Here is a 27012-nt window from a genome sequence, read left to right as displayed (position 1 = left end):
GTATCAAACAATATGAATTGACTCGCCAACATTAGAAACACTTGACCAAAGATAATTATCATACTAGTGATAATCTGACCCAAAATGACTTCAATCTTCGTCACACCACAAACAGATAATCTTTCCAACACGCCATTTTCTTTGTCGCTTATTACGGTAATTAAAACTAAAGCCATTGCCAAAAAGAAAATGTTATTGAGTAGTAACGATGGCAATATAAACTCATTGAACGACGCATCCATGGCTCCGTAGATTGGATTATCAAACTGAAATCAAGGAAATAATAAGAAACTTGATTTAAATGTATTGCTAAATTAAAGACAGTATTATCGCAAAGACACAATCCGGAATTTATAAAGTTGAAAAGTTAAAATAAAAGAAGAACAAAAGTAATAACTCATTAATGATTTTAAAGTCACAAGGATAAGGAAGATTTGAAAAATGATGTTCACATACTGAAACTAGTAGTGAACCGATTAAGGGTGTCGCATCTGTATAGTTCGAAATGTATTCCTTTTGGAACAATTCAAAGGACTGGAACAGCATTTGTTGTAAAGTCAGTAACGTGACTCGATCTAGAAACAATTCGAAATTAATTTTGGGTCATATATTTTAAAATTCAAGATTAAGGATAATTTTCACTGCGCAAGTGTCTTGATTTTTTTAGCAAATTAATTTAAATTAACGGAAATGACATTAATGTTATTCAGAAAAGATTTTTCTTTATTACAGTCAAATATTTCGGTTAGTAGTTATACAGGGATCAGCTGCTAAATGAATTTGTCAGTCAATTTTCAGAAATTTGGAGCTACATGATATGAGTTGTAGTTAAAGCTACTATGTTATCATTTCCTGTATTCTGTTCCACAGAGTTATTCTACATGTATGATATGTACATATTTTTGAGCTATCCGGCCATATTCAATTTATTAAGATCTTGTCGAAATAAGTATTGCTAATATGATCCCTTATGAAAATGGTTGATAACATGTTTAATTTAATAAAATTGTATTTGATAAAATTTTTAATTTAGTAAAATTGTATTTCATAAAATTCGATTTCATCAGAAGTTTATTAACATTTTCTTGCTCAAATAATATTTAATCAGAATTTGATTAATTTGTATTTGATAAAATACCATTTATTGGAATTTGCTACTCTTTTTCTTTTTAAAAAAACAACAGAATTTGATTAGAAATATATCCCTGGCGAAAATGGTTTCGTTGATGACGAAATCCACGGTCACCGGACAGGCTAGATGGGTGGCGGAGTGGCTAGCACTTTTGAAAAAGGAGCTGGGTTCAATCCGAATTTCTGGCACTGGGTAAAACTTGGAATAACTCCTTCTGCGTAGACAGGGCCGGAGTAAGACTTTATAGGGCCCTAGGCCCAAGTTAATTTTGGTGCCCCCTTTCAATAGCGAGCTAGGCGCTTCCTAAATTTATAATTGAGAAATGAAAGGAAAATTCATTTTGCTGCCAGATTTAGTATGTCGTCAGACCAAAGAGTATGGAGGTAATAGAAATAAAACAACCAAGAGAGTTTGGCAACGAAACGTTCACCACCGAAGGGGTTGACAATGGGGAAAAACCTCTGGAAACCGAGCTTCAAAATAGCTACCGCAGTGCCATTTCGGGATTCTTGTCCTGCTTTTCGTTTTGAAACTTTTGGTAGATTTCACTTTGCCATATTTATGATCTAAATTCATTTTCAAATTAAAAAGGTACTCTAAGAAAAGACCAAGCGCTATCAAAGAATTCTCTTTGGCGCTATTTTTCAATTAAATTTGTGCCTTTTCGATTATGAAGAATCCCGAAATGCCGCTGCGGTAACTATTTTGAAGCTCGGTTTCCAGAGGTTTTTCCCCATTGTCAACCCCTTCGGTAGTGAACGTTTGTTGCGGACCTCTCCCGGTTGTTTTATCTCTATTACCTCCATACTCTTTGGTCAGACGTCAGGGGCTAGACGGCAGTCCGTCAGAGAATGTGACAATCCAACATTTTTGGTTCATAGGGGTGGACGCATTTACTAAAATTACTCCGGAAAATATTTTGTGAAAAGCAAATGATTAGTTTTGTAGTTTTATTTTTTTCTTGGTGCCCCTTGTAGGCTTGGTGCCCTAGGCCCAGGCCTATTTGGCCTATTGGTTAATCCGACCCTGTGCGTAGAGTTTGCACCCTTACGGAAATAGTTGTAAAGATTTTGAAAATATTTGATCAAAGGAAGTGTAATTTGATCGAAATATAAATTAATCAAATATTTTTTATCAATTTTTGCAGTTTATATTTGTTAAAATTTTGATTAAAAAAACTTTATCAAATTTTGCTAAAACATATTTTATCAAATTTTGATAAAACTTAAAAATTTTATAACCATTTGATCGGTCCAATTTTTGATCGAATCATTTGATCAACATTTGTAATAACAAAATTGTTTTGGATTTTTACAAGCATAAAGAGCTTAATTGTATATAAAAGGACATTAATACGCTTTCCCCTTTTCACGTGAGTTCAAAAATGGGTGATTAAAAAATTGTTTTTCGCCTTTTGAAGCATTTAGTAAAAGAATGAAAAATTAATTGAAAATTGAAATGCGGGATGGCGTATAGATAAAAAATAAATCTTGGATTTACTAACTAACAGAAACCCTTAGTTCTCCAACATATGGTAAGTGGGAAAAATAGTCCCTTGCTGTTCCTACATTTGGTAAGTTTGAAAATTTCAAAGGTAACCGCTCAATTAAGCCAAAAAATTGTAAAGCCAAGTACTTTTTATTATAATCACCGTGTAGGTCTGTGTGTGTGTGTCTGTCTGTGGGCTGCGAGCCTGCGAACGAGTTAGCGGGGCAAAGTCGAAAAACCGTATTTGCAGTTTCAAGGGAGGCAAAACCACCGTGTGACTGTGAGCGTTAACGGATAAATTTGCGGTTGGGCCGGGTTTGGTTGTTATTTTCGTTAACGCTCACTGTCGCAACGGTTTCATCTGAGTTTTATTGGAAATTTAGTTATTGTAATGTTTATGTATTTTGTGGGAATGTTGAATTGTGTTATGGCAGTTGTGGGTGATGAATTTGTTGTGTGTGAGTTTTGTATGTACGGGTATTTTCTCTCCAATTTCTTTTTATACGCTTTTGGGACGGCCCGAGTGCTGAGTATTAAGGTAAACGTCTCTACGTCCAAATGGCAGGGTTTCCCCATTTGTTCACGGTATTCGTCTTAGTATCAAATTGCGATTGCATCGAGCGTAATTCGAACCCGTCCTCGTGCATGACAGGAAGACGTTCTACCACAGAACCACCGATGCATGTTACAGTTCATTGAAAATTATAAACTCAGCTTAAGCGGAAGATTATATTTATAGTTTTTCAAGTCTACATTTTTTTACGTATGAAATTTTAAAGGTCAAATCTTGTTTTAGCGCAGTCAGCAGAGACAAGATGGTTAAAGCTTGGAGGATAAAAGTGTTTCTGGAGGGGAAAATTTCGGTTCCCCAGCTCGGGACGCTCAGATTCATTTTGGTCGAACGTCGTTTAGTGCTGCCACTACCGAGACAAATTTAGAACTAGAGAACCTATTTTCTTGGTTTTTACACAAAAGTAACAGCAGAACAAATGACATAAATTTACATTCATTTTAATTCCGGAAATTTTAAAATGGAAGACGAAATATTTTAGGAATCTATTTATGATGAACACAGTTACAGCTTCATTTCTAAGAAAAGATGTAAAGGTAATTATGTATTCATTTCTCTGGGATTTTTGTAAAAATTTACCAACAGAATTCTGAGCCTTAGTATTACATTTATAAACAGTCAGATAGTTACCATCTAATAATTATTCATTAACCTACTAAATTATTTAATATAGTACCAACAGAAGAGTAACAATTCCAAAAGGAGCAAAATCAACAAACCAGAAGAATTTCATATTACTAAGAAGCTTCTATTAGGATCAGCACTAAATGTTAAAGCTGGGTCATTCCATGTCAAATGTCCCGTTTTTGAAACAAATGCCCCACGGCACCATGCGCGAATTCGACGAAAATTTACACGTTAGTAATTTAAATAGTTTTAGTGAGAAATCCAAATTGTTAGCCCTAAATTCCTTGTAGGTTTTAAAATATGATTTTTTTAAACATTTATGTATTAAGTGTTCATTTTCAAAACGCCGAAATTCCCGGTATTTTCGTACACATAATTCTAAAAGTATTAGATCTAGTCCTATAAAAAAAATACGCTATAAATATGGGTAGTAGAGAGTAAGTAGGATAAATTTTATTCAATTTGTTCAATTAGTGTTTAAATTAAAAATTGTTGAAAACGTCGATTTTTACTCGAATGTCGCTAACTGAGGTAAACTAAAAAGGTTTCTGTCGCGAAAGTATTAAATCTGAAATAAATATTGATAATTATATTAAGTAAAATGGACCCAATAAACACGAAAATTGCGTTGAAAAAATTCTAGGAAATTTAGTTTCAGAAATATAGCTACTTGAACCGATCCATTTTTTGAAAAACTGCAAAACATGGAAGTGTTTTAGGGGGAATTACGGTATAAAGGACAAAAATATACAGAAAAATAATAGTACCGTTAGAAAGCTGAGATTTCAAGCTACCAAATGCATAAATAAAAAAGATGTATATGAGAGACCTTCAACCCAAAAAATAACATTAAACAATATGATATTTTATCTTAAAAACAAATGTTATTTTACATTTTATAATACAGAATAAAAAACTTTAGAGCAAAATTTTTTTATTTTTGTTTGGTTTTTTGGTGTTCTATTATTAATATGGATAAATACTTAAATAATTAAGGAACTAAACAAGAAATACAAATTTTATCGGCGAAATTTTGATCAAAACAATGAAAAAAAATTATTTTCCAACGTCTTTCAGGAGCAAAATTTTCTTGTGATCTAAGAACATATTTTTTACCATCTGAACATATTTTAGGTTTTACTACTGATATTATATTTTGAAACGGCACCCAACATACGTCTTCTCTTCTTGGCCAATAAAGCTTAAGATCTTTTCTACGAAAGAAAGTAACAGATACGTCTTTTTCTTCTTCGCAGCATTTTACAATGTTCCCAATGTACCAATCTTCGTCATATGTACATGCAATAAATGTTCCTGGCACGCATTCTTCCCAAGTTAAAACATCCGCACGGTTCGTTTGGAACAGGACAACTCTTGTCGCAAATTAATCCTCAGATATCCGTTTGATCTCAAGTTCATATTAATTTATCGGAAGAAAAGCATGGAATTGGTGGGACAGTGAAAAGACTCGTGGCTAAGGCCAGTTTGGAGTCGAAAAAAAAAACAAACCAAATACCAAAACCAGAAGAGATGTATGCCTGGTGCGTTCAAAATGTGACCAATGTTCAATTTATTTACGTCTCTAAAAAAGACGTTGATAAACAAGTGGAAAAATTTGGCCTCAACGAAAGATATATCGGAGTAAAAACAATTCCCGGTACTCGATCGCACCATGCAACAAATATAATATCAGTAGTAAAACCTGAAATATGTTCAGATGGTAAAACGTATGTTCTTAGCAAATTAGGTAACAAGAAAATTTTGCTCCTGAAAGACGTTGGAAAATGATTTTTTTTCATTGTTTTGATCAAAATTTCGCAGAGAAAATTTGTATTTCTTGTTTAGTTCCTTAATTATTAAAGTATTTATCCATAGTAACATATGTAACATAATTACTCATAAGTATGCCACTAGCTCTATTACTTCACTAACGGTTTGTTTCACAGATATTGCGTCAGCCGTACCCTACGTAATATTTGACGTAATATTTGATGTAATATTTGACGTCATCGAATCTCAAATGCTGATTATGTCGTCGCTCAATTAGCTCTACTTCTGATAAACTGACGGCCATCATTTTAGTAAACAAACCGATTTGAACAACCAAGGCTAAAATGAACTACAGTATACTGTCAAGTGCTGTTAATTCAGTTAATAAAGTTTTCGGAGACTGAGGTTCTAAAATAAATTTGCTATGTCAAATAAAAGAAGCAGGTTTATTGAAAAAATAGTTGAAATTCAGGTTGAGCTTTTCCGGCGCATCTTTTGAGCCTAGGCCTAACTATTCTAAACTTGGTATGGATTTTAAAAGCCCTGGTGGAATATCCCATTCGACGACTTGTTCCATTTTCGGAAAGCGATCAGTTATTGGTCAATATCCCCAACCTTTTATTTTTCTAAATTACTCATAATTTAACTTCATCCCCACAAACCGAGCGAGTTTATAAATTTCAATAAAGCTACATTGGGCTGACGCAAAATTCCTTCTCAATTTAGAGGTTTTCCATTGGCTTAAATAAATATGTTACTAGACAAAATTACTAGGATGAATATTAAGGTAAAATCTATCGTAGTCCACCTTTTTACTGGTTCGTGGTGAAACAAACCATTAGTGAAGATTTTTGAATGGAATAAAGGGACAGTGGCATACTTATGAGAAATTATGTTACATATGATAGTAATAATAGAACACCCAAAAACCAAACAAAAATTAAATATTTTGCTCTAAAGTTTTTTGTTCTGTATTATAAAATGAAAAATAACATGTTTTTAAGATAAAATAACATATTTTTTAATGTTATTTTTTGGGTTGAAAGTCTCTCATATACATCTTTTTTATTTATGCATTTGGTAGCTTGCAATCTCAGCTTTCTAACGGTATTATTATTTTTCTGTATATTTTTGTCCTTTATACCGTAATTCCCCCTAAAACACTACCATGTTTTCCAGTTTTTCAAAAAATGGATCGGTTCAAGTAGCTATATTTCAGAAACTAAATTTCCTAGAATTTTTTCAACGTAATTTTCGTGTTTATTGGGTCCATTTTACTTATTATAATTATCAATATTTATTTCAGATTTAATACTTTCGCAACAGAAACTTTTTTAGTTTACCTCGAGTAAAAATCGACGTTTTCAACAATTTTTAATTTAAACACTAATTGAGCAAATTGAATAAAATTTATCCTACTTACTCTCTACTACCCATATTTATAGCGTAAAAATTTTTATAGGACTAGATCTAATACTTTTAGAATTATGTGTACGAAAATACCGGGACTTTCGGCGTTTTGAAAATGAACACTTAATACATAAATGTTTAAAAAAAATCATATTTTAAAAACTACAATGAATTTAGGGTTAACAATTTGGATTTCCCACCAATATTATCTAAATTATTAACGTGTAAATTTTCGTCGAAATCGCGCATGGTGCCGTGGGGTATTTTTTTCAAAAACGGGACATTTGACATGGAATGACCAAGCTCGGATTACGACGATTAAGGAAGGTTTCTTTAGGAATCTATTTCAGTTTTTAAATAAAAGTGCCATAGACAAAATGGGGACCATAGATACAACATATCTAAGTGATAATATGAAAGTTAGTTGTTCATTGCCATATAAGTAAAGCTTAAAATATAACTCTGCTATTTAATTCTAGGGTGCCATTAATCAACTGATTGCGACTCCCGACAAAGTATATTTTTCTGAAAAGTTATACAAACAACTCCAAATGTTGGAAAATGGTAAGGTCCCGGATCAAATCACATTTGAATGTTCAGTTGCGCAATTGGCTATTAAAGAAGATTTTTCAAATGCTATGGAAGAGTCATTTTCTAAATTATCAGTACGTGTTAGCCATTTTTTTTATTTGAATTTTGATATTAATGTAATTTGTAATTAATAGGAATTTCAATTATTGAATGAAAATGAAAAGAACCAATTTGCTCAGTGTTTTGCGAGGAGACTTAATTCACGCAAAGGTGAAAAAAGTTGAAATTGCCAGTAAAGCGTATGAAATGACGAAGCCAGAAAGACAACAAGCTAGGCCATACCCACTAATGACTATTCAAGAATCATTAGATAAAGAAGAAAAAGTTATTCATCACATTGGTGGTTATATTGCACATGAATTAATCTTAAAATATGTTTTTTAGGCAAGACATTTCGTAAAAAGCTCACTGGAGTTGGACAGTGCAAAGTCAGAAGACTACGCAAAGTGGACTGAGGAGCTCAGCAATGGAGGGTTATTGATCTTAAAAAAACAAAGCATACCAGTTAATGAAAAAATAAATGAACTTGGCAAGCTATACTTCAAAAACCAAGGCAACGTACAAAAAGATAGAGTGGAAATTGCCCTTAACAATATGGTAAACAACGTAGGTATTAAAAGTACGTTTTCAGAGTTATGGGGTGAGAATTACAAAAAAGATGGTGCAATAAAATGGCATGCAAAATATTTTTTAATTGTTTGGGAAAAGGTTTTGTAAAAAAGTGTAAAACGGAAGTGCAGGAGTTAAAAAGAGCTTCCCTCTAAACAGTTAGTCTCCGCAAAGAAATGAAAACACAAAAACCATGCCAAAAATGCCATGAAAAAGGGTGTGAAACAAAAAAAGAGAACTTCACTTAAGCAAAATTTCCTAAAACTAGACAGCCCCCAAAGGGAGTTCTAGCAAAAACCCAAACATGATATAACTATAATATGACTGTGATAGGTTAAGACTGATGTAGGGGGAACTTGAGAGAGCTTCAAGGTGAAACCACTGTCCTTGAATCGCCAGCTACTTTTTTTATAGAGGCTTAGCCTGCCTATCGTGATAAGATATTTTAAATTTTTAATAGTTTATGCGTTGTAGTACAAATTTACACTCAATTTCCATTTTAGTACAAATAAAGAGCTTCTCTCTGCCAAGAAAAAATATGAAAAAAAAACCATCCCAAAAAGGGTGCGAAACTCTTCACTCTTCCAAGAAATTAAAGTGAGAAAAATCCAAAAAGAGGTGCGAAACTATAAAAACCCATTAAAGCCAAAGTTCCTAAAACTAGAAAGCCCAACGTGATATAACTATAAGATGACTTGTGATATTAGATAGGTTTAGATTGAACTTGAGCGAGCTTCAAGGTGAAAACCACTCCTTGAATCGCCAGCTAGTTTTCTAAGCCAGACTTAAGTTCCCTATTCTGATAAGATATTGGATATTCCTAATAGTTTATATGCGTTGTAGAACAAATTTAATCAACTTTCATTTCAGTACAAATAAAATGTGAATTTTTATGAAAAATATTATCATGGGTTTTATCAAAATGGATTAATCTTGGGTAGTTTCAACCAACAGCCTTCTTAAAACTGTTACTTTTTTGGACTTGGCAGTAACATTTCCATTAATGGGAGACTTGACATGTTTTCCAAGAATTTTTAGGTTCGTGATACTTTGTTAATAATTCATAAGGTTAGGATTATCATTTGATCCACTTGCTGCTCGCTGTTTCCCAAAGAATCTTTCTAAAGGGTCTTGATTAAAGTGTTCGGTGTAAAAGAACTTTGCCCCTTTAGTGAGTAAAAATTTGGTGGCTTCAATGATGGAATTTACTGTAATTCTTAACCCTTCTCGAGTTTCTCTACTTAACAACATTTTAGATTTATCAAAACCTTTAGGTACAACCAGATTTTCAACTTCACAATTTCCACATCCATTAATGTAGTGGAAGTATTTTCACCTTACTCGAAAACTGTAACCTCAATTAGGGCATGGGCCAATAAAAGATATTCATTGGCCCATGATTAGGGCCTGTTGGTCGGAACTAGTGATAATTTCACTCACGTCCAAAATAGTCCCTTTATCCATTAACGATGGCTTTTCTGAATTCAAAATAACATCCTCTGAAGACATTTTTAGATGGGGTTCACTGCTCGAAGGTGGTGTGATTTCAACATCTTTAGCTGGTTGAATAATGGGAACACTTGAATAACATTTAGTTCCATTTTTGTTTATTTCAAGTTGAAACAAAGCTTGTCTTGTAGGTTCTTCTAAGAAATATGGATATGGGAAAGGATTTTCTTGCGTAGGCCCTTTCTTACCAACGAAATGCAAATGATGTGTTTTCAAAGTTGATACAGTAATTGTGTCTCTGTTAATACTTGAAATCCATTTTTGAGTGAGTTCTAAATTAACATTTCTCTTCCCAGGCTTAGGTACCGGATAAAAAGTTATGTTTTGTGATATCGCGAATCACTTCTACATTTATCGTACCAACAATATTTTCGCATAATATTTAATTAAACGTTAAATTTTAAAATCTAAAAATCATTCTAAGCCTTAACAACACTTTTATCCTCCAACCGCCATCAACTTCAAAAAATATAAAAGCAGACGAATGAGACGAATTCTCACCCAAAATCAAATTCCAAATAAATTTCTTCACCTCTAGATGTCATTTAAAACGTACGTTCGACCAAATAGGCCACTCCCCCTGTCCCGCGCTTGCTTATATTACCGCCTATGCTAGAGGTATCGTATTTTCCCCTCCAGAAAAACTTTTATCCTCCAAGGTTAAAGGGTAGACCCGGGGGTGGTCCACTTAGTTAGTTTTTTGTAATTTATTTACGGGTTTTTTTTATCGACTTAGATATAGTTGTATTAATGCGGTGGCGTTGGTTTGACGATTATTGATATACTTTTGAACCGTTAAACTTCATTTATGAAAACAATTTCAAGTGGTATACAACCTGCTTTTTTCGTTTAGTAACTTCTTAATTTATTTTACGTGTTTTCTTATCGGCTTTAAATGTGTGATACATTTTCATTAATGTGGTTACGTTGGTTTTATATTTTGAGATATGCGCTGTTGTATAGCCTTCACTATTCAGTTAAGGTTTTTTTGTGTGCGTTATAAGCTGGGAATTGTTGACGGTAAGGTGATGTTGGTTTTTCTATTACAATTTTCATTACCGTGGGTGTATTAATTGATATTTTATGGATTTCTAAGTATTTGAATTACCTAGCTTGTTGTTTGATTGGGTTATTATAATTTTTATTGCATATTTCTGTGAATACAATGTTTATTACTGTGGGTATTTAAATTGACCTTTTCTTGATTCCTAAGTATTTTAATTAACTTATTACTTAGTGGGGTAATTATTATATATTTTTCTATTGGTTATTATTCTCGTTTGTTGATAATGTGGGGGATAATTCATGTCTACGATTTTTTATTTGTATTGATTTTTATCAGCTTCGTTGGGTTGTCGTCATGAGCCCACGAAATTTTTATTAGTATTTTCACTTATACATGTAGTTGTGGTTTTCGCTTCAACTTTGGTTTTTCCTTATAAATTTTATGGTTTAGTAAGTTGGTTTTTTTCTGTGAAATAGTTTCTGGCACGTATATTTAACGTGTCGTGAGCGTTCTAATAATTACAGGAAGTCTACGAGTCGTCCACTACCATCTGTCGAATATAGCTATTCTACGGTATCTTCATCAAGGGCGAGTGTTGAAATAAAATGAGCGTTAAAGATGCGGCAAATATTTCGTAAGCGAGAAAAATACAAATACCCTCTGTAGATATTTCTTTCATTAAAATTTGCATCGTATTATATTTAACTGATAAACTTGTACCGTAAATAGGGTTAAATTCAATTGTGCATTGTTTTAGTACGTCTAACTCGCTGTTGTAACTACTTAATTTATAATATTCTGAATAAATTATACTCGGTTATTTCGTCTCAATTATTTTAATCATAAATGAAATTTTATACCGGTCGGGATTGAACCGGGATTACGTTTTTAGTAAATAACTCTGAATTGCGGAGATATATCTTTAAGAGTCATCTCGAAAAATTAATACCGTTAGGGACTATTCTTCCGAGGAGAGGTATATTTTGGCTTGCCAACTTGTTAAAGTAATAAAAGGGTGGTTTAAAATAAACATTTTAAATTAAAATAATATAAAAAATTTACTTGAGGTTTGCAAAGGTTCTTAGAGGGTAAATTTTCTCAAAGCTGCCTTATCAATTGTGAAATTTTAATTGATTGTTTTTCAATATTATAACTATAATGGTTGTTAAAAGTTCTCTTTAGGATTCTTGGAAGGCCTTTTTTCTATGGTTCTTTTCAAATGGGTTATCATTTTGAAAGTACCCGTTTAATAGGTACATTGCATATACCACTCTTTATTCTGGTATTAGTGTTACCAAGGATGCTATGAGATGAAAAATATTCGCCTGCTCTGTAAGTTGTTTGGATTTACACCACTAATAAACATTTTACATTCATACAGCTCATAAGAAAACTTTAAGTACAAATTGTTATCTCACGATGCACTAAACCAAGCTTCCAAGCGCGATTTCTTTCAATAACCTCCACAATTATATTTCCTTTGATATCGTGGTTTTCACTAGATTATTTTTCCTTGATAAATAAGCTTTATCTGAAAATCCATTAAATTATATTTTTAATGTAAAATATCACACAATTATTTTAGACGTACGAAATTATTTGGTACTTTTCACCAATAAACAGTTGAATTTCAAAATATTTAAGGTTCTGTTATATTCATATTTTGATTAAGTTTGTTCAGTCGTTGAAATGTAAATTACAAGTTACAAAACAAATATGGCCAAAATTTTACGACCATTTGAAATGCTTTAGTCCCATTCGACCGAAATTCCATTCGACCGAAGGCGGTTTTTGAGGTGTCCCATTCGACCGAATTCCACCGAAACTTGCGGTTTTTGTGTCCCATTCAACCGAACGCTTTTATGTGTCCCATTCTCCCTACTAGATGCAGTAGCTATGAATTTAGCTATGCCATTTTAATATCTTTGTACTATGCATTTATTTGAAAATAAAATGGAATGAGCATGAATTATATTTTTATCTTCACCTAGTCAAGAAAAGTAACTGAAATAAAACTGAAATAGTAAACTTAACCAACTCTAACCTAACCTAACCTAACCTAACCTAACCTAAACATGGATCTTCGATAGTACATACCTTATAAATAAAATACCAAATCACCCCGCCAATTGGGCTACATTTTAAAATTCTTTCGGTCGAATGGGATTTCGGTCGAATGGGAATCAACGTTTGAAATAGCCGTGATTTCAATAGGCTTCGGGTGTAGTTTAAATTTTGGGCAGAAGTATCGCCACCTATCGATTGAGTTTTAAATTGAATGTATGAAAGCTGTCTGCTCATTCAAAATTATCTCGATATAAAAGCTCAATGTTTCAGTTAAAGAATATTTCTTCACTCATTAAGTTGACAGGTATTAAAGTAGTTGGCGCTTTCTTTTCTGAGCTCGAAGCCTATAGACGGTAAAACTTCCTACGGCCTCCCGGTCTCGGAAGGATTTTCGAAATTAGCTAGAAAAAAGGGGAACTTTATTTCCGAAATAGATTTGGAAATATATATATATATATATATATATATATATATATATATATTTAAACATATAACACGTGTCTTTCGATTCTCAGTTACCAGCCACATTATCCCCACATAATCTTTTGGATTATGAGGACGGGCCACATTACCACGTGTTTTGCAAAAGCGAGAAAGTGCGTACCAGAAATACGGTCCGAATTTTTCAACCAATTCTTCGGACACAACAGACGGTAAAATAAATGTGGGTTGAATTTTTAATCGTCAAAACTGAAGGCTATCTAGGGAGCCAACACCGGATTGGTTGATATTTGAGCATGCGCAAAGTCCGTTTTTTGTCTAATGCCGTGAAAAAAATATCTATGTTGATGTAAACACTAATCACTCTAGTTGTGCGTGGGGCCATAAAAGCTAAATAACCGTTAGATTTCGGAAATAAAGGATAACCAAAATTATCGTTTATCTAGAAATCTAGCTCTAACTTTGAATTCGTTAAATTAAAACGCAAATTATTAATTGAATAAATTATCATCACTGGTAGAAATGACCCCAGAAAATATTGAGGTGGCGAAGCGGTGGGGATCGAAGCCAGGCCGTCACGAAAAGTTCCCCATTTTTCCTACCCTGAACTTCAAATAAATAACTTTGATTTTATTTTATCGCTGTATCGCGAAACAAATTGGTACATTTATTTTTAACCTCTATTTACAACCTATTTGAACTCTACAATGGAAGTTGTACCTTGGTTGTATTTACCTTCATCACCAGATAGATCGTTGATCTAAAATATCCCTATAAGAATGATTGCAGATATATTCTCTGTTGAGTAACTTACTTGTTGTGTCGGAGTACATGTAGACGGAAGCGCACTTTACCTCGTCTTCTGTTGAACGAATTCCAAGTTCGATTCGGTTTCGCAAACAATCGGAGAAACCGAGTGGAATATGAAGCGACATTACACTTTGCCCAGATTTGACGAAATCAATGGCTGAATCCTTGTCTTCGAAAAAATGCTACAAAGAATAAGTATAATTAAAAAATGCTAAATGCGACGGGAAAATTAAATATAATTAATAACTTTTATAGTACAATTTTACAACTATTTTACTTTATAATTTTAAGCTATTCTTTAAATGAAAGTGGCTGTCACCAGAACATCTTGGATGTTTTTCTACGTTAAAATAATTATTTTTTGAGCTCATTTTTCGTTGACTTTCCGAAAGGCAGATTAAAATGAATGAATTAAATATAATTCCAATCGTGCCTTAAAATGATGAATAGATGATTCGGTTGGTATTCGTAGCAACAAGTTACTATGCAAGCTGCATTATTAATGATAACATCACTTACCTGTTGAACGGGGTTTGAACCGATATGTCGTAGTAGATCTAAACTGAGGTTTCGGGGAGATTCTTCGTTAAAAATGCCCAGCGGGATATCGAAAATGTTAGTTCCCAGACTGTTCCCACAAAGGTAGATAGCGAAACATGGCAAGGCAAATTGAAATAAAAGTACAATTGAATTCCGCTTAAGAAGTCTGAAATTCTTTGTAATCAGCGATGTCATTTTATTTTTAGATGAGAAACATAGATTGGAAACGGGCGGGTTACTTCGATGTACAATAGTATCTTTCAAGATTAAATTTTTTATTGTCTCCTTTCCCTAAAATCAAAAAAAACATAAAGACATTAATTTCGACGCTCTAGGTGTCCAACGAAAGCTTGATACAATCTTAGTACACTTTTTTGGATATTTTAATGAAAGTGTTGAATTTCACCTTTAATTTTGAGGTTTCGGTGAAATTCAAATCCTCATTTTCGCAGATGTGATAGAAACATCGTTCCAAGGTTTTCTCTTTGAAGTGATGCAGCAAATCGGATGGGCTGTTCTCGGCAACTAGTCTTCCTTCTCTCATGAGGCCGACCTGAAGACACACGATAAGAATAGAACTCCATTAACATTGTAACGGAGGCTGACTTTGCAAAATTTATTTGAGTAAACAAGGCAACAGGCCCGTCTTAAGACCTTTTGGGGCCCTGGGCTAAATTATTTTTTAAGACCTTTGCGATCCCCAAAGGTCAACCTTTCTATGTCCGTTGTCTAAATTCAACTACACAATAATCAAACCAAAACTTTTAATTTCAAAAGTATAACATAGGCCTACTCATAATAAGATTTTTACTGGTTTTAGAAATTGTTGGTACCGTATGATACGCGATGTGACGATAAGTCAAATTACTTTAGACGTAACTAAAAGATAGATACTATTAAATAAGAATAAATAATATTTAACCAACTAAACCCTTATTCCTAGAGTAGAGGCTGTATGGCTGGCCTTTCCTGGGCCCAAAAACTGGCTGGGGGCCCTGAGCTGTAGCCCATTTAGCCCATACCTTAAGACGGCCCTGCAAGGCAACCGAAATCAACTTATGGTTTTTAAAACAATCTTGTTCGTCGTTGACAGTCCGATACCAACTTTATTAAAGATTCCGATGGTTGACTTTTAGTGTTCAAATGTTATCCTCAAGAAGATGACAACGTACGCCTTGAGGACCATCAATGGCAGGCCACAGTTTTGAAAGTGCCCGTTAGGAAGCAAAAGGTTTAAAATAGAATCATGATGTCAGAGTATAAAATGTTCGGTGACGTAAGTGTAAGGGAGAAGGACGAAAAAGAGACGTGAACGAATTGCTATTTAATTTACACCCGCAGCCCTTGTTTCGCTTTTGCACTATGTCGTGCATTATGCAATCTCGAAACAATGAAACCTGATTGAAAGATTGGAGTAGTTATCTATTTAATGAGAAATCACTTTTGACAAGCTTTTTTCAGAGGTGAACAGACATCAACATATGACGTCACCTCATAGTGTAGACATTGGTTACCGTTTCCCTTACGAAAGTTTAAAGAACAACACTGGTTGGTACCAACGATAAAAGATAATTTCTTGACTACCTTAACTTGCTAACGTTATTGCACTCAAACTTTTATTATTGACGATATAACCCATTTTAATATTGACGGATACAACGCTGTGTATTCAGATACTTACCATAACAAAAATGATGGAATGGTAATATATATAAAAAACGACCTAAAATTTCTTGTAAATAATTTTAAATTGTCTAGCGCTACAATCATGTCATTGGATATAAAATTTGATAGTAATATTGTTTATAGATTCATATGTTTTTATAGACCACCAAATTTGAATGTAATGGACTTTTTAACCGATTTCAAAAAACAATTGCCTATTATTACTAATGTTCCTAATGTCCTTTTTATCGGTGATATAAACATTGATATCGTAAATACCCCAGAATATCATGTGTCTGATTATTTAAATATTATACATGAATATGGACTAAAGCCATGTATTAACAACTCTACTCGTGTATCCGATACGTCTAGTACATGCATAGATCATATATTTATAAAAAAAGGACTTTAGATACAGTCTCTTCATTAATTAAGGAAATTAATATCACTGATCATTATGCAGTTGTCTTAAATATTCCAAATATCCGTAGTCCTCCTTTTGAAACTCCTAGACAAAATTTACAACATAATTTCATAGATTATCAATAATTATTATGTAATGTTAAAAAATAATCATGGAGATCAATATTAATGGAAATCAATATTAACGGAAAATGATTGCAATGTCACTGACGTCAGGTATATTTCCTGATATTTAAAAAAAACAGTTATTATTCCTGTCTATAAGTCCGGGGATAAATCTGATCTAGAAAATTATAGGCCTATTTCTATACTTAGTAATAACTAAAAAAATATTAAAACACAGCTAGTAAACTTTCTAGAGTCAACAGAGTTCTTTTCTATAAACCAGTATGGTTTTAGAGGAAAGCTGAGTACAAATGACGCAATTCTTAAGGTCACAAAGGAACTTTATAATTCTATTGACAAAAATAAAAAGTTAAAGGTATTTTCCTTGAACTTAAGAAAGCGTTTGATACTGTATCACATCCCATGTTACTTAAAAAATTGGAACGTGCCGGTATTCGAGGATTAGTTTTACAGTGGTTTAAAAGTTTATTATGTGAAAGGCAAGTCGTTGTGAAAATATCTAATACTTATAGTGAAGCAAGTATATTGACTGATGGTATACCCCAAGGCACAGGGCTGATACTGGGTTACTTTTTTTGAAATCGGTTACTAAAAGTTAATATTTGTCTAACTTGGTTACTAAAAGTTTCTATTTTGAAATTTATTAGGTTATCTCTACGAAAAAATATTTTACCATATTTAATTTTAGTACTGTCCATTATTCCTTGTTTATATTAATGATCTTTGTAATATAAATAAAGACGGAAAACTAGTATCGTTTGCTGACGATACAACTTAACTATTTCAAGGTACGTCATGGACAGAGGTATTTGATCATGGGCAGTAAATTAAGAGGACAGGTTTTCGATACCCTTCCACAGTGCATTTTATTTATCCCCGCGTATCAATCAGCTCGAGAGACTCCGAGGACGTCTTGCAAGGTCGTTTTTACCACGTGATCTTAAAATTTTAAAATGTCAATCTAATGCGGTTACGTAATTTTTTGCGTTTTATATTTTAGTAATTTTTAATTTTGGTTTTTTAATTAGGGTTTAGCTTTATTATCCCTTTTCATAATGAATGGACTAATCTACTTATTCGCTAATTCTATCATCCTTTACAATGCAGTCCATAGGTGGTTCCTTTTAACTTAACATTACGCACAAGCAACCACTGCTTATGTGGCATTGGGTTTGATGTATAACAAACTTAATCTGTATGTGGCATTACCGAAAAAGCATCGATAAATTAATATTAAAAATAATTAATAATAATTATTAAATGGACCAGCGCCACTCTATTACATATATCACCTCCTTTGTGTTTTAAAAGTTGACCAAGCCTCCAATTACTATAAATCACACTTACATTTAACTAAAAAAACGTATATCCTCTAAAACTGTTATTTCAGTTTCGGTGTTAATCTTTCTAACTAAAGATTCACCGCCAATCTCTTCTAAAAAGCCTCGCCTATACTTTCTTTACCAGAAAGCTACTATATTGTTTAATTTTGAGTTAATTTTTAAACTTTAATCTGGTTGATCCATTATTGCTATAAACATGCTGTCAATTTATTGCCTAACGTAAGTTCTCTTGACTTCGAAAGTTTCAGCCGGTTAACTCATAAATTTAATTAGAAAATAGTTATATTTTGGGGCAATTTTTTATAACCCTTCAGAATATATGTAACTTTACTTTTAATCATTTAGTGTTGAACGAAATGTTGAGATTAGTCTTACTCTTAAATCAAATTGACGTCGGGATAAAAAAGCTACCACTGAAAAGATTTTTTAATTCTATTAAGCAACAATGCAAAATATTCATTTGTTTCTTCTGCCATTTAGTTGCTATTATGCTGTGTTTGTATATAAACTCTAAACTAGATAGTTAGTCGCAAGCCAGATTCCCTGCGCGGTACTGATGAGCTCTAAATAGGGCGAAACCGGTCTACTGCTGGAAATTCTGGCTATTATAATTTGATTTTGACTCGAAGATCTATTTGGTCCGAGTTTTGCGTTTTAATTTTATTCTCGAAGACCTTTTAATCCGAGTATTTTATCATTACTTTAAATTTGTGAGGGTTTAGCTTTTTTGCCCCCTTTTTAATATGGACTTTTCTACTTTTCGCGTAATTTATCTGCATTATAATCCATAGGTGGATTTTCTTAACTATATATATATATATTGGCTCGCGTGGCATGAAGGGATTGCTACCACCTTCCTACGCATTGTAACCCGGCCACCTGTTTAAAGGCATTATAAGTCGCTAGATGACTTGGGCCTAAGGTGGTGCCTTGGGTATTAGCCTAGCTGATTATTATTATCTTTATGATTGCTTGGCCGTTTTTAGAGAATTCATACCATATGCGCATCTTTCGCTTCTTCTATGTAGTGTGTCGTTAGTATTATTGTGGTTTGATTGGTTTTCGTTACGTCCAACATGTAATCCCAAATAATATTTCGAAGTATTGGATCTAGGCCGACTGTTGGCTCATCTAGGATCAGTAGCGGCGCGTCGTGAAGGAGGGCGCAAACCAGAGACACCCTTCGCATCTGTCCACCGCTAACAGAGAAAATAAAATACAACTTTTATATTATCGGTAAAATAAATTTGAGAAAACTTCATAGATATAATACCTTAAGTTCGCCATAAGTTTGTTTTCCGGAGCTAGTTGAAATAGTTGGCTCAGTCTCCGAATATTTTCAGTGAGAAATTCAGATGGAACTCCGTTTACGGTACCAAAAAGCCACAATGTTTCTCGCGTCGTCAAATTAGTCAAAAGTGCCAATTCCTAATCATAATAATGATTAACGTGGATTTCTCGAGAATCAGAAAGAAGTTACATATATTACATGCCATTTAAGTAATGGCAGGACCGTGGTTGAGGTATTTGTCACAGTTCGAGAATAGGAATTTTGAGCATACTTGAATTGTTCTAAATACTAAATATTTAGTATTGTATTTCATCTAACAACCGCGAAATAGTGCTTCCAACCAATCGGCTTTTCTATAAAGTAAAATTGCCTTTCTTGTTATGATGTTGCTGCCGCGTCACGGGTGACGTATCAATGACTTTTTACTATGAAAAGCCCTGGACTGGACATAAGAGTAAATTCAAGGAGCCACCATGGACACTGTATCTCTAACCGGACGGGAAAAGCAGCTTAAAAGAGGTACTCACTCACTGTCCGTTTGCGTCCTACTTCGAATTAGCTGAAATAGTCGGCCGTACTCGATTCGCAGGGCCGTCAAGGCATTCGGAATAATGTAAACCCCCATTTCAAACGGAAAGTTTTGTTGATCACCTGACGAATTATATGGCCTTGACAGTCCGAATCTTTCAAAATTCTAGAACCTTCCCCCCTTTAGAGAGAGACGGTGCCGGTGACAAGTTATTTTGTATTCTGGAAGCCACAGCTTTTCCCGTCCGGTTAGAGATACAGTGTCCATGGAGCCACCCTGTTTTTAAGAATATATTGAACTGAACTTCTACGTATTTCGTGACGAATAAGTTACATAAAAACAAGTTCAGCAAGCGTAGCTTATTTTATAGCAAGCGCTTTTCTCAGATAACAGTAACTGTTGCGTTATATGAATCGATAAAATAACATACTATCCCTATTGATGCTTAGATATCAGAAACCTAATCTGTTAATCGACCAGATAGAATGTCAGCATATTTTAGATGACTCACAGTTATCTATTTTACATATCTCTTGATAAATTATTTTCGAAATTTTAATAAATGTTCATTTTCATTTGTTTTCCATGGGATTATTACTAACTGAATCTGAATAATTATTGTAGAGCAGCTTAGATCAGTTACTGGGATAATGAAAAGGATTCAATTTGAGATTAGATTGTAGAAGGATGGGAACGTAATAAATCAACCTGATTATACTAACTGATTATCTTATCTGAAAATTACGACCTGAATAACGTGTTTAGTTGGCAGTTGGAAACACTACCGCATAATATTAAAATGACAAGCTTTATTTTAGTCTTAATTGGTAGTAGTATTTCATAATATTTATCACTGTTTAATGTTCTCCCATTTCAGACCAACGTAGTTTCCCACTTTATAACTAGACTCACTTGAGGCATGTATCCTACTCCAGGACCGGGGATTTTAAGGTTGCTCGATTGCAATGAAATTCTTATATTTCCACGGTGTGGTACGTAGGTGCCCGTTAAGCATTTTAGTAGAGTTGATTTTCCACATCCACTAGGTCCCAGTAAAGCGTAACTGCAATAATTAGAGACTTAGTGCTACCTTTAAAAAAAGCTTACACAATTACCATTTGGCGGCTTATTCAAATACGTTAACTAAGCCAGTGTTTCCCTTTAAGAGAACTTGAGATAAATTCTACTTTAAACAGGGACATATCTCAGCTACATGACACACTGTCAATGCAAAAGTCGTACTGCAATTTTGGAAAATGTGAAATGGAGGTTATATTAAAGGGGCTATAATCCACGAACAAGACACCCCAAATAAGACATTTGATACCAAATCTGGTTACTAACTTGCAATGCTATTTTCATAACATTTTCAAGATATAAGAAAATGGGCATTGCGGGCTTCTCTCGCTCAGCTCTCGAAGATGGCGCATGGATTAAACACTAAAGGATGTTCCACGAGCTAAGATTTCAATGCCGAGTTCTCGTTGGCTCGGTCGTAACGTGTTATAAAAGTATGTAAACGAAGTATCATTGCACTCCCGTTTGTTTGCCCCTGGATAGAAAAATTTCCGGTTTGCGGGCTCGCGCCGCTAGGTGGCAAGGTTACAGAGTATTTTTCGCTCGTGGAACATCCTTTAGTGTTTAATTCATGGATGGCGGTCATTTAAAAATAGCGGTGTAAGAGCTAGGTTGCCCGTGCGTACATGAAAATATATATGAAATCATCAGCTAATAGATTATAGTAGATACCAAAATTAGTAATAAGAATAAATCATTTATTTGACGCTAGATGGCACCATATATCTAATATGATCACTGTACATATTATATAGAGCACACAATTCTAGTTCTTATATTGTAAAATACATTATAAAAAATAGCGTCAGAGATTTGACGATATAATTTTTTTAAGCTGCCATTTTGGAAAGCTATGCGATAGAACCCCACACAACACATTTATTTATCTTCAGCACCGGTAATTTATGAATTTATCTTTGAAGTTTAGTCATCGGAGTTGGAGTTCAAAAGTTGATCTTGCCCGTGGACTATTAAATACCTTAATAACACCGAGAGGTATCCATCAGTTTTTTGGGTAAGTTTTAAATGCCATTGCTGTAATATATATATTTATATATATATTTATATATATATTTATATATATATATATTTATATATATATATATATATATATTTATATATATATAAATATATATATTTATATATATTTATATATATATATTTATATTTGTATATAAGCGTGACAATGTATTATATATTAATCTAAATTATTACACAATTTAAGGCTATTAGAGCTATGAGGGAAGGTTACAACTTTCATATCTGACACTCAAATCCACATATTCTAAAATACAAATATATATTACCATTCTTCGTGTACCTACATTTGTCGTTTGAACACATTTATATTCAGTTCATTCAGGACGTCACGTTTCCCATGGCTATAGCTGTAGCAAACGTTTTGCACCTGAACGGCGTAAGGCGTTTCCTCCTGTTAGAATGAACATTGTTATGTATTCCACTCGGATTTCATACCGACTAAAATAATTATATGTACTACAGACGCTTCGGGCCCCGATTAAGTAGGGATTTTCAGCCCGGTTCGGCGCGACCCGATAACATTTTAATTTCGAAATTTTAGGGAAAGTAAAAGTTTTTTTTTAATTCGGAGTTATGGGTTTGGCAATTGGTACCTTTTGGAAGCCATTGCCATTTAGTCTTAGCATTATGACAATGTCAAGACTTAAGTGATACCTCGGGAATAGGCGATATAATAAAGTAACGTGGCCTTCTTGTTTTGATGGGAAAGGCCACCTTCCACTATGCTTCCATGAGCTTTCCCACCAAAGAGCCTATGAATTCATCCGTAGGCTTTAACTGTACTATTTCGTTATACCATTTTAACAAGTTGAGCAAGCATATCTGACTTTATAATATCGCCTATTCAAATTAAAGTTTTTTAAAATATCAATTATTACAATTGGTATAATTAATGTTGCATTAAATAAGATGTGCCCAAAAAGTTTATTTAGTCTGACATTTTATGAGGGCTCTTATACCTGCACTATAATCAATCTTATAAATGCAATGGTATTAATCTATGTCTACAATTTGCTATTTTAAAAACCGTAAACATTTTGAGAATAACATAACGATTACGAAGTTACAGGAAATTTTTGTATTCTGTTAGGCATTGAAACCAATATAGTTTAATATCCTGGACTTCCAGGTAGAGTCGACCCGGGAAATATATATTTTTATATTATTTAGGGGCAGGGTCGGATAGGGAAATTTGTATTTCATTTTTTTCGGACCTAGAAAATATTCTTTAATAAGTACCATAACTACGGCATTTATTTTTGTCTTTTAACTGCTCCTAAATTGCAATTATCCAAAGAACCCCTTAAGAATGACTTTCTCCGAAGACTTTAATTTTGAAACCACTATAGAGTAGTCTAAATGGTATATAGCTTTACAAAGTCTCTATAGTGATATAAATGATTTTTTTAGAATTCCTATAGAACGATAAACACCGAGTATGTTCCGTTAATAAGAAGTCGATACTTTTGTTAAAGAACACATTGCAGAGCAGTGGCGTAATTAGCCTTCTTTTTAAAGGAATTAGGTGAAGGGGTATCAACTAAAAATTCACAAGTGTATTAACGTGAAAAGACGACGTGACTATTTTATTTTAACTTTTGTCATATAAAAATTCACAAGTGCATTAATTTGAAAAGACGACGTGACAATTTTATTTTAACTTTTGTCATATAAAAATTCACAAGTGCATTTACGTGAAAAGACGACCTGACTATTTTATTTTAACTTTTGTCATATAAAAATTCGCAAGTGCATTAACGTGAAAACACGACGTGTCTTTTTTATTTTTACTTATGTCATATAAAAATTCACAAGTGCATTAACGTGAAAACACGACGTGACTATTTTATTTTCACTTTTGTCATATAAAAATTCACAAGTGCATTAACGTGAAAAGACGACGTGACTATTTTATTTTAACTTTTGTCATATAAAAATTCACAAGTGCATTAACGTGAAAACACGACGTGACTATTTTATTTTCACTTTGTCATATAAAAATTCACAAGTGCATTTACGTGAAAAGACGACGTGACTATTTTATTTTAACTTTTGTCATATAAAAATTCACAAGTGCATTTACGTGAAAAGACGACGTGACTATTTAATTTTAACTTTTGTCATATAAAAATTCGCAAGTGCATTAACGTGAAAAGACGACGTGACTATTTTATTTTAACTTTTGTCATATAAAAATTCACAAGTGCATTAACGTGAAAACACGACGTGACTATTTTATTTTCACTTTGTCATAAAAAAATTCACAAGTGCATTAACGTGAAAAGACGACGTGACTATTTTATTTTAACTTTTGTCATATAAAAATTCACAAGTGCATTAACGTGAAAACACGACGTGACTATTTTATTTTCACTTTTGTCATATAAAAATTCACAAGTGCATTAACGTGAAAAGACGACGTGACTATTTTATTTTAACTTTTGTCATATAAAAATTCACAAGTGCATTAACGTGAAAACACGACGTGACTATTTTATTTTCACTTTTGTCATATAAAAATTCACAAGTGCATTAACGTGAAAAGACGACGTGACTATTTTATTTTAACTTTTGTCATATAAAAATTCACAAGTGCATTAACGTGAAAACACGACGTGACTATTTTATTTTCACTTTGTCATATAAAAATTCACAAGTGCATTAACGTGAAAAGACGACGTGACTATTTTATTTTAACTTTTGTCATATAAAAATTCACAAGTGCATTAACGTGAAAACACGACGTGACTATTTTATTTTCACTTTGTCATATAAAAATTCACAAGTGCATTAACGTGAAAAGACGACGTGACTATTTTATTTTAACTTTTGTCATATAAAAATTCACAAGTGCATTAACGTGAAAACACGACGTGACTATTTTATTTTCACTTTGTCATATAAAAATTCACAAGTGCATTAACGTGAAAAGACGACGTGACTATTTTATTTTAACTTTTGTCATATAAAAATTCACAAGTGCATTAACGTGAAAAGACGACGTGACTATTTTATTTTAACTTTTGTCATATAAAAATTCACAAGTGCATTAACGTGAAAACACGACGTGACTATTTTATTTTCACTTTTGTCATATAAAAATTCACAAGTGCATTAACGTGAAAACACGACGTGTCTTTTTTATTTTCACTTATGTCATATAAAAATTCACAAGTGCATTAACGTGAAAACACGACGTGACTATTTTATTTTCACTTTGTCATATAAAAATTCCAAGAATAGTAATCGTTATTAATATTTTAAGCAAAGTTAATACCTATAATGGCTTGGTTGAGAGCTGTTGTCTTCGAGCGAATCATTTCCCGCATATTTCAGGGGCGTGTTTACACCATTTGTGTCATTTTTGGACTATTCGTACCCTCACGAAACCTTACACAAAATGATACAATGTGAGGATTTGCACTCCCCCGTCGAGTAGGGGATTAGGGTCCCTATAATTGATCTTAAATATAATTTATTACTTTTAGCTTAGAAACTGGAACCTTTGAGCGAAAAATATTATTTGAGCCAATCTGAACTTTGTGTATGAGGTATTGTGTTTTTAAATGACAAATCAATTGCATAGAAGACGACATTTCGGCAGCTAACAAACACCTCTCGTTGACCGATACGTGGTTTTATTTTAGCAGAAAAGTCTAATTTGAAGCCGCGAATGCCCAGCAAAATTACATAGAGCTTGGGGAAAAGGTTAAATTAAACGCCAAAATTTCAATTAATCATAAAAAATTCTATTAACTGTTTATTTATGGATATTATTCGCGGTTATCATACGATTTAATACGCAACAAATAAGTTTTTATTCAGATAATTTTCGGATATTGATAAAAAAGAAATGAACGGAAAATTTCTTATCCGAACGCTGAGATCTAGGCAAAATATTTAAAAAACAAGACATAAATCCAACTATTTTTAAAGTATTTAGAAAAAACAATTTTAACTTAAACAACATTTTATCTCGCCTTTATTAACCACGAAAATTTTTTAAGGACATTGAATATTATACTACACTAGTCACTGCCTTCTATAATGCTAGGCCTACAAGTAAGAAAAAAGGGGGTGGCGATAACGATTTTGAAATATCCGATAGAGGTCACTTTTTTGGGTAGGGAAAGTCCGGGAAATTCAAACGTACGCGAAAAATTTAAATATTAATAGCGAAAATACACTTTAAAATGTCAACATTCAATTTATAGGACTTTAATTTCTCTTAACAAATAATGAAATAGATTTAATAAAAAACATTATTTAAAAATTAACTCGGATTTTCTAATCCATTAAAAAAATACATTTATTGTTTTGAAGCCACCAGTGACAGGGAACTGCTGATTGGCCGCAGCCGTTTAACCTTTTTTACCCCAAACCAAAAAAAAACCAAGAGAGCGACATCTAGCGCGAAAGTCATGTCAGTTTGAAAATGTCACTTAAAAAATCGACGTAGCTACCATTTCTGCCGGGAGTAGTGGCGTACTCCTGTAATCCCAGGCGTCTGGGAGGCATTGTTTGTGGATGGCCGTGTGAGGACAACAACTAATCCCCCAACGGGTGTCTGTCATACTTCCGCCACGGGTGTCCCAACCCTATCCCCAAGTATCCCCCATTGGCGTGGCCGTAACACATATCTCGCACCTGATTAATCAACTGGACGAGCGGACTGAATTGTCCCACCCTTCACAATCGCTCATAACGAGCTTCTAAAACAAAAAAGCTACCTTTTCTAGGCCTAGTATTATAGAAGGCAGTGCACTAGTTGTAAATTTTTTACAGACGTGAAAATTAACGCAATAATAATAATTTAAGTCAGAAGCGTTTAATATTAGAATCTGTTTATCAATTTTTCTTAAAAATTATGTACTTACCCATTCCAGAGTAGTAACCGTCTCTTCCATAGCATTTTGGCCGGTAGCAATTGCAATTGAACTCAT

The 27012-nt window shown here is 33.2% G+C and overlaps 1 protein-coding gene across 1 annotated transcript; it reads right to left on the bottom strand.

The window, feature by feature from the left end:
• Positions 1-17: 17 nt before the first annotated feature.
• Positions 18-27012, bottom strand: LOC149966657 (ABC transporter G family member 23-like). Its single transcript, XM_090167566.1, has 9 exons — positions 26947-27012; positions 22354-22460; positions 20864-21014; positions 19405-19559; positions 19129-19330; positions 14978-15124; positions 14551-14862; positions 14036-14213; positions 18-266 (listed from the first exon to the last, which is right to left on the bottom strand). The coding sequence occupies exons 1-9, from the start codon at positions 27010-27012 to the stop codon at positions 262-264; spliced, it is 1323 nt and encodes a 440-aa protein (XP_090023692.1). The 3' UTR covers positions 18-261.

This window comes from Leiobunum rupestre, chromosome 1 (genome assembly GCF_980474605.1).
Source record: "Leiobunum rupestre chromosome 1, qqLeiRupe1.1.hap1, whole genome shotgun sequence".
Taxonomy (NCBI): domain Eukaryota; kingdom Metazoa; phylum Arthropoda; class Arachnida; order Opiliones; family Sclerosomatidae; genus Leiobunum; species Leiobunum rupestre.
Note: the sequence above shows the minus strand (reverse complement) of the source record. Positions and strands in the feature narration are given on the sequence as shown.

Excerpts from the sequence above, each read along its gene's own strand:
- LOC149966657 (XM_090167566.1), bottom strand. The coding sequence starts at position 27,012 with ATGAGTTCAATTGCAATTGCTACCGGCCAAAATGCTATGGAAGAGACG. Across the intron at positions 15,125-19,128 it reads AAGCGAAAGATGCGCATATG|GTCGGCCTCATGAGAGAAGG; the intron begins GTATGAATTCTC and ends GTGTGTCTTCAG. Across the intron at positions 14,863-14,977 it reads CCGAAACCTCAAAATTAAAG|GGAAAGGAGACAATAAAAAA; the intron begins GTGAAATTCAAC and ends TTTTGATTTTAG.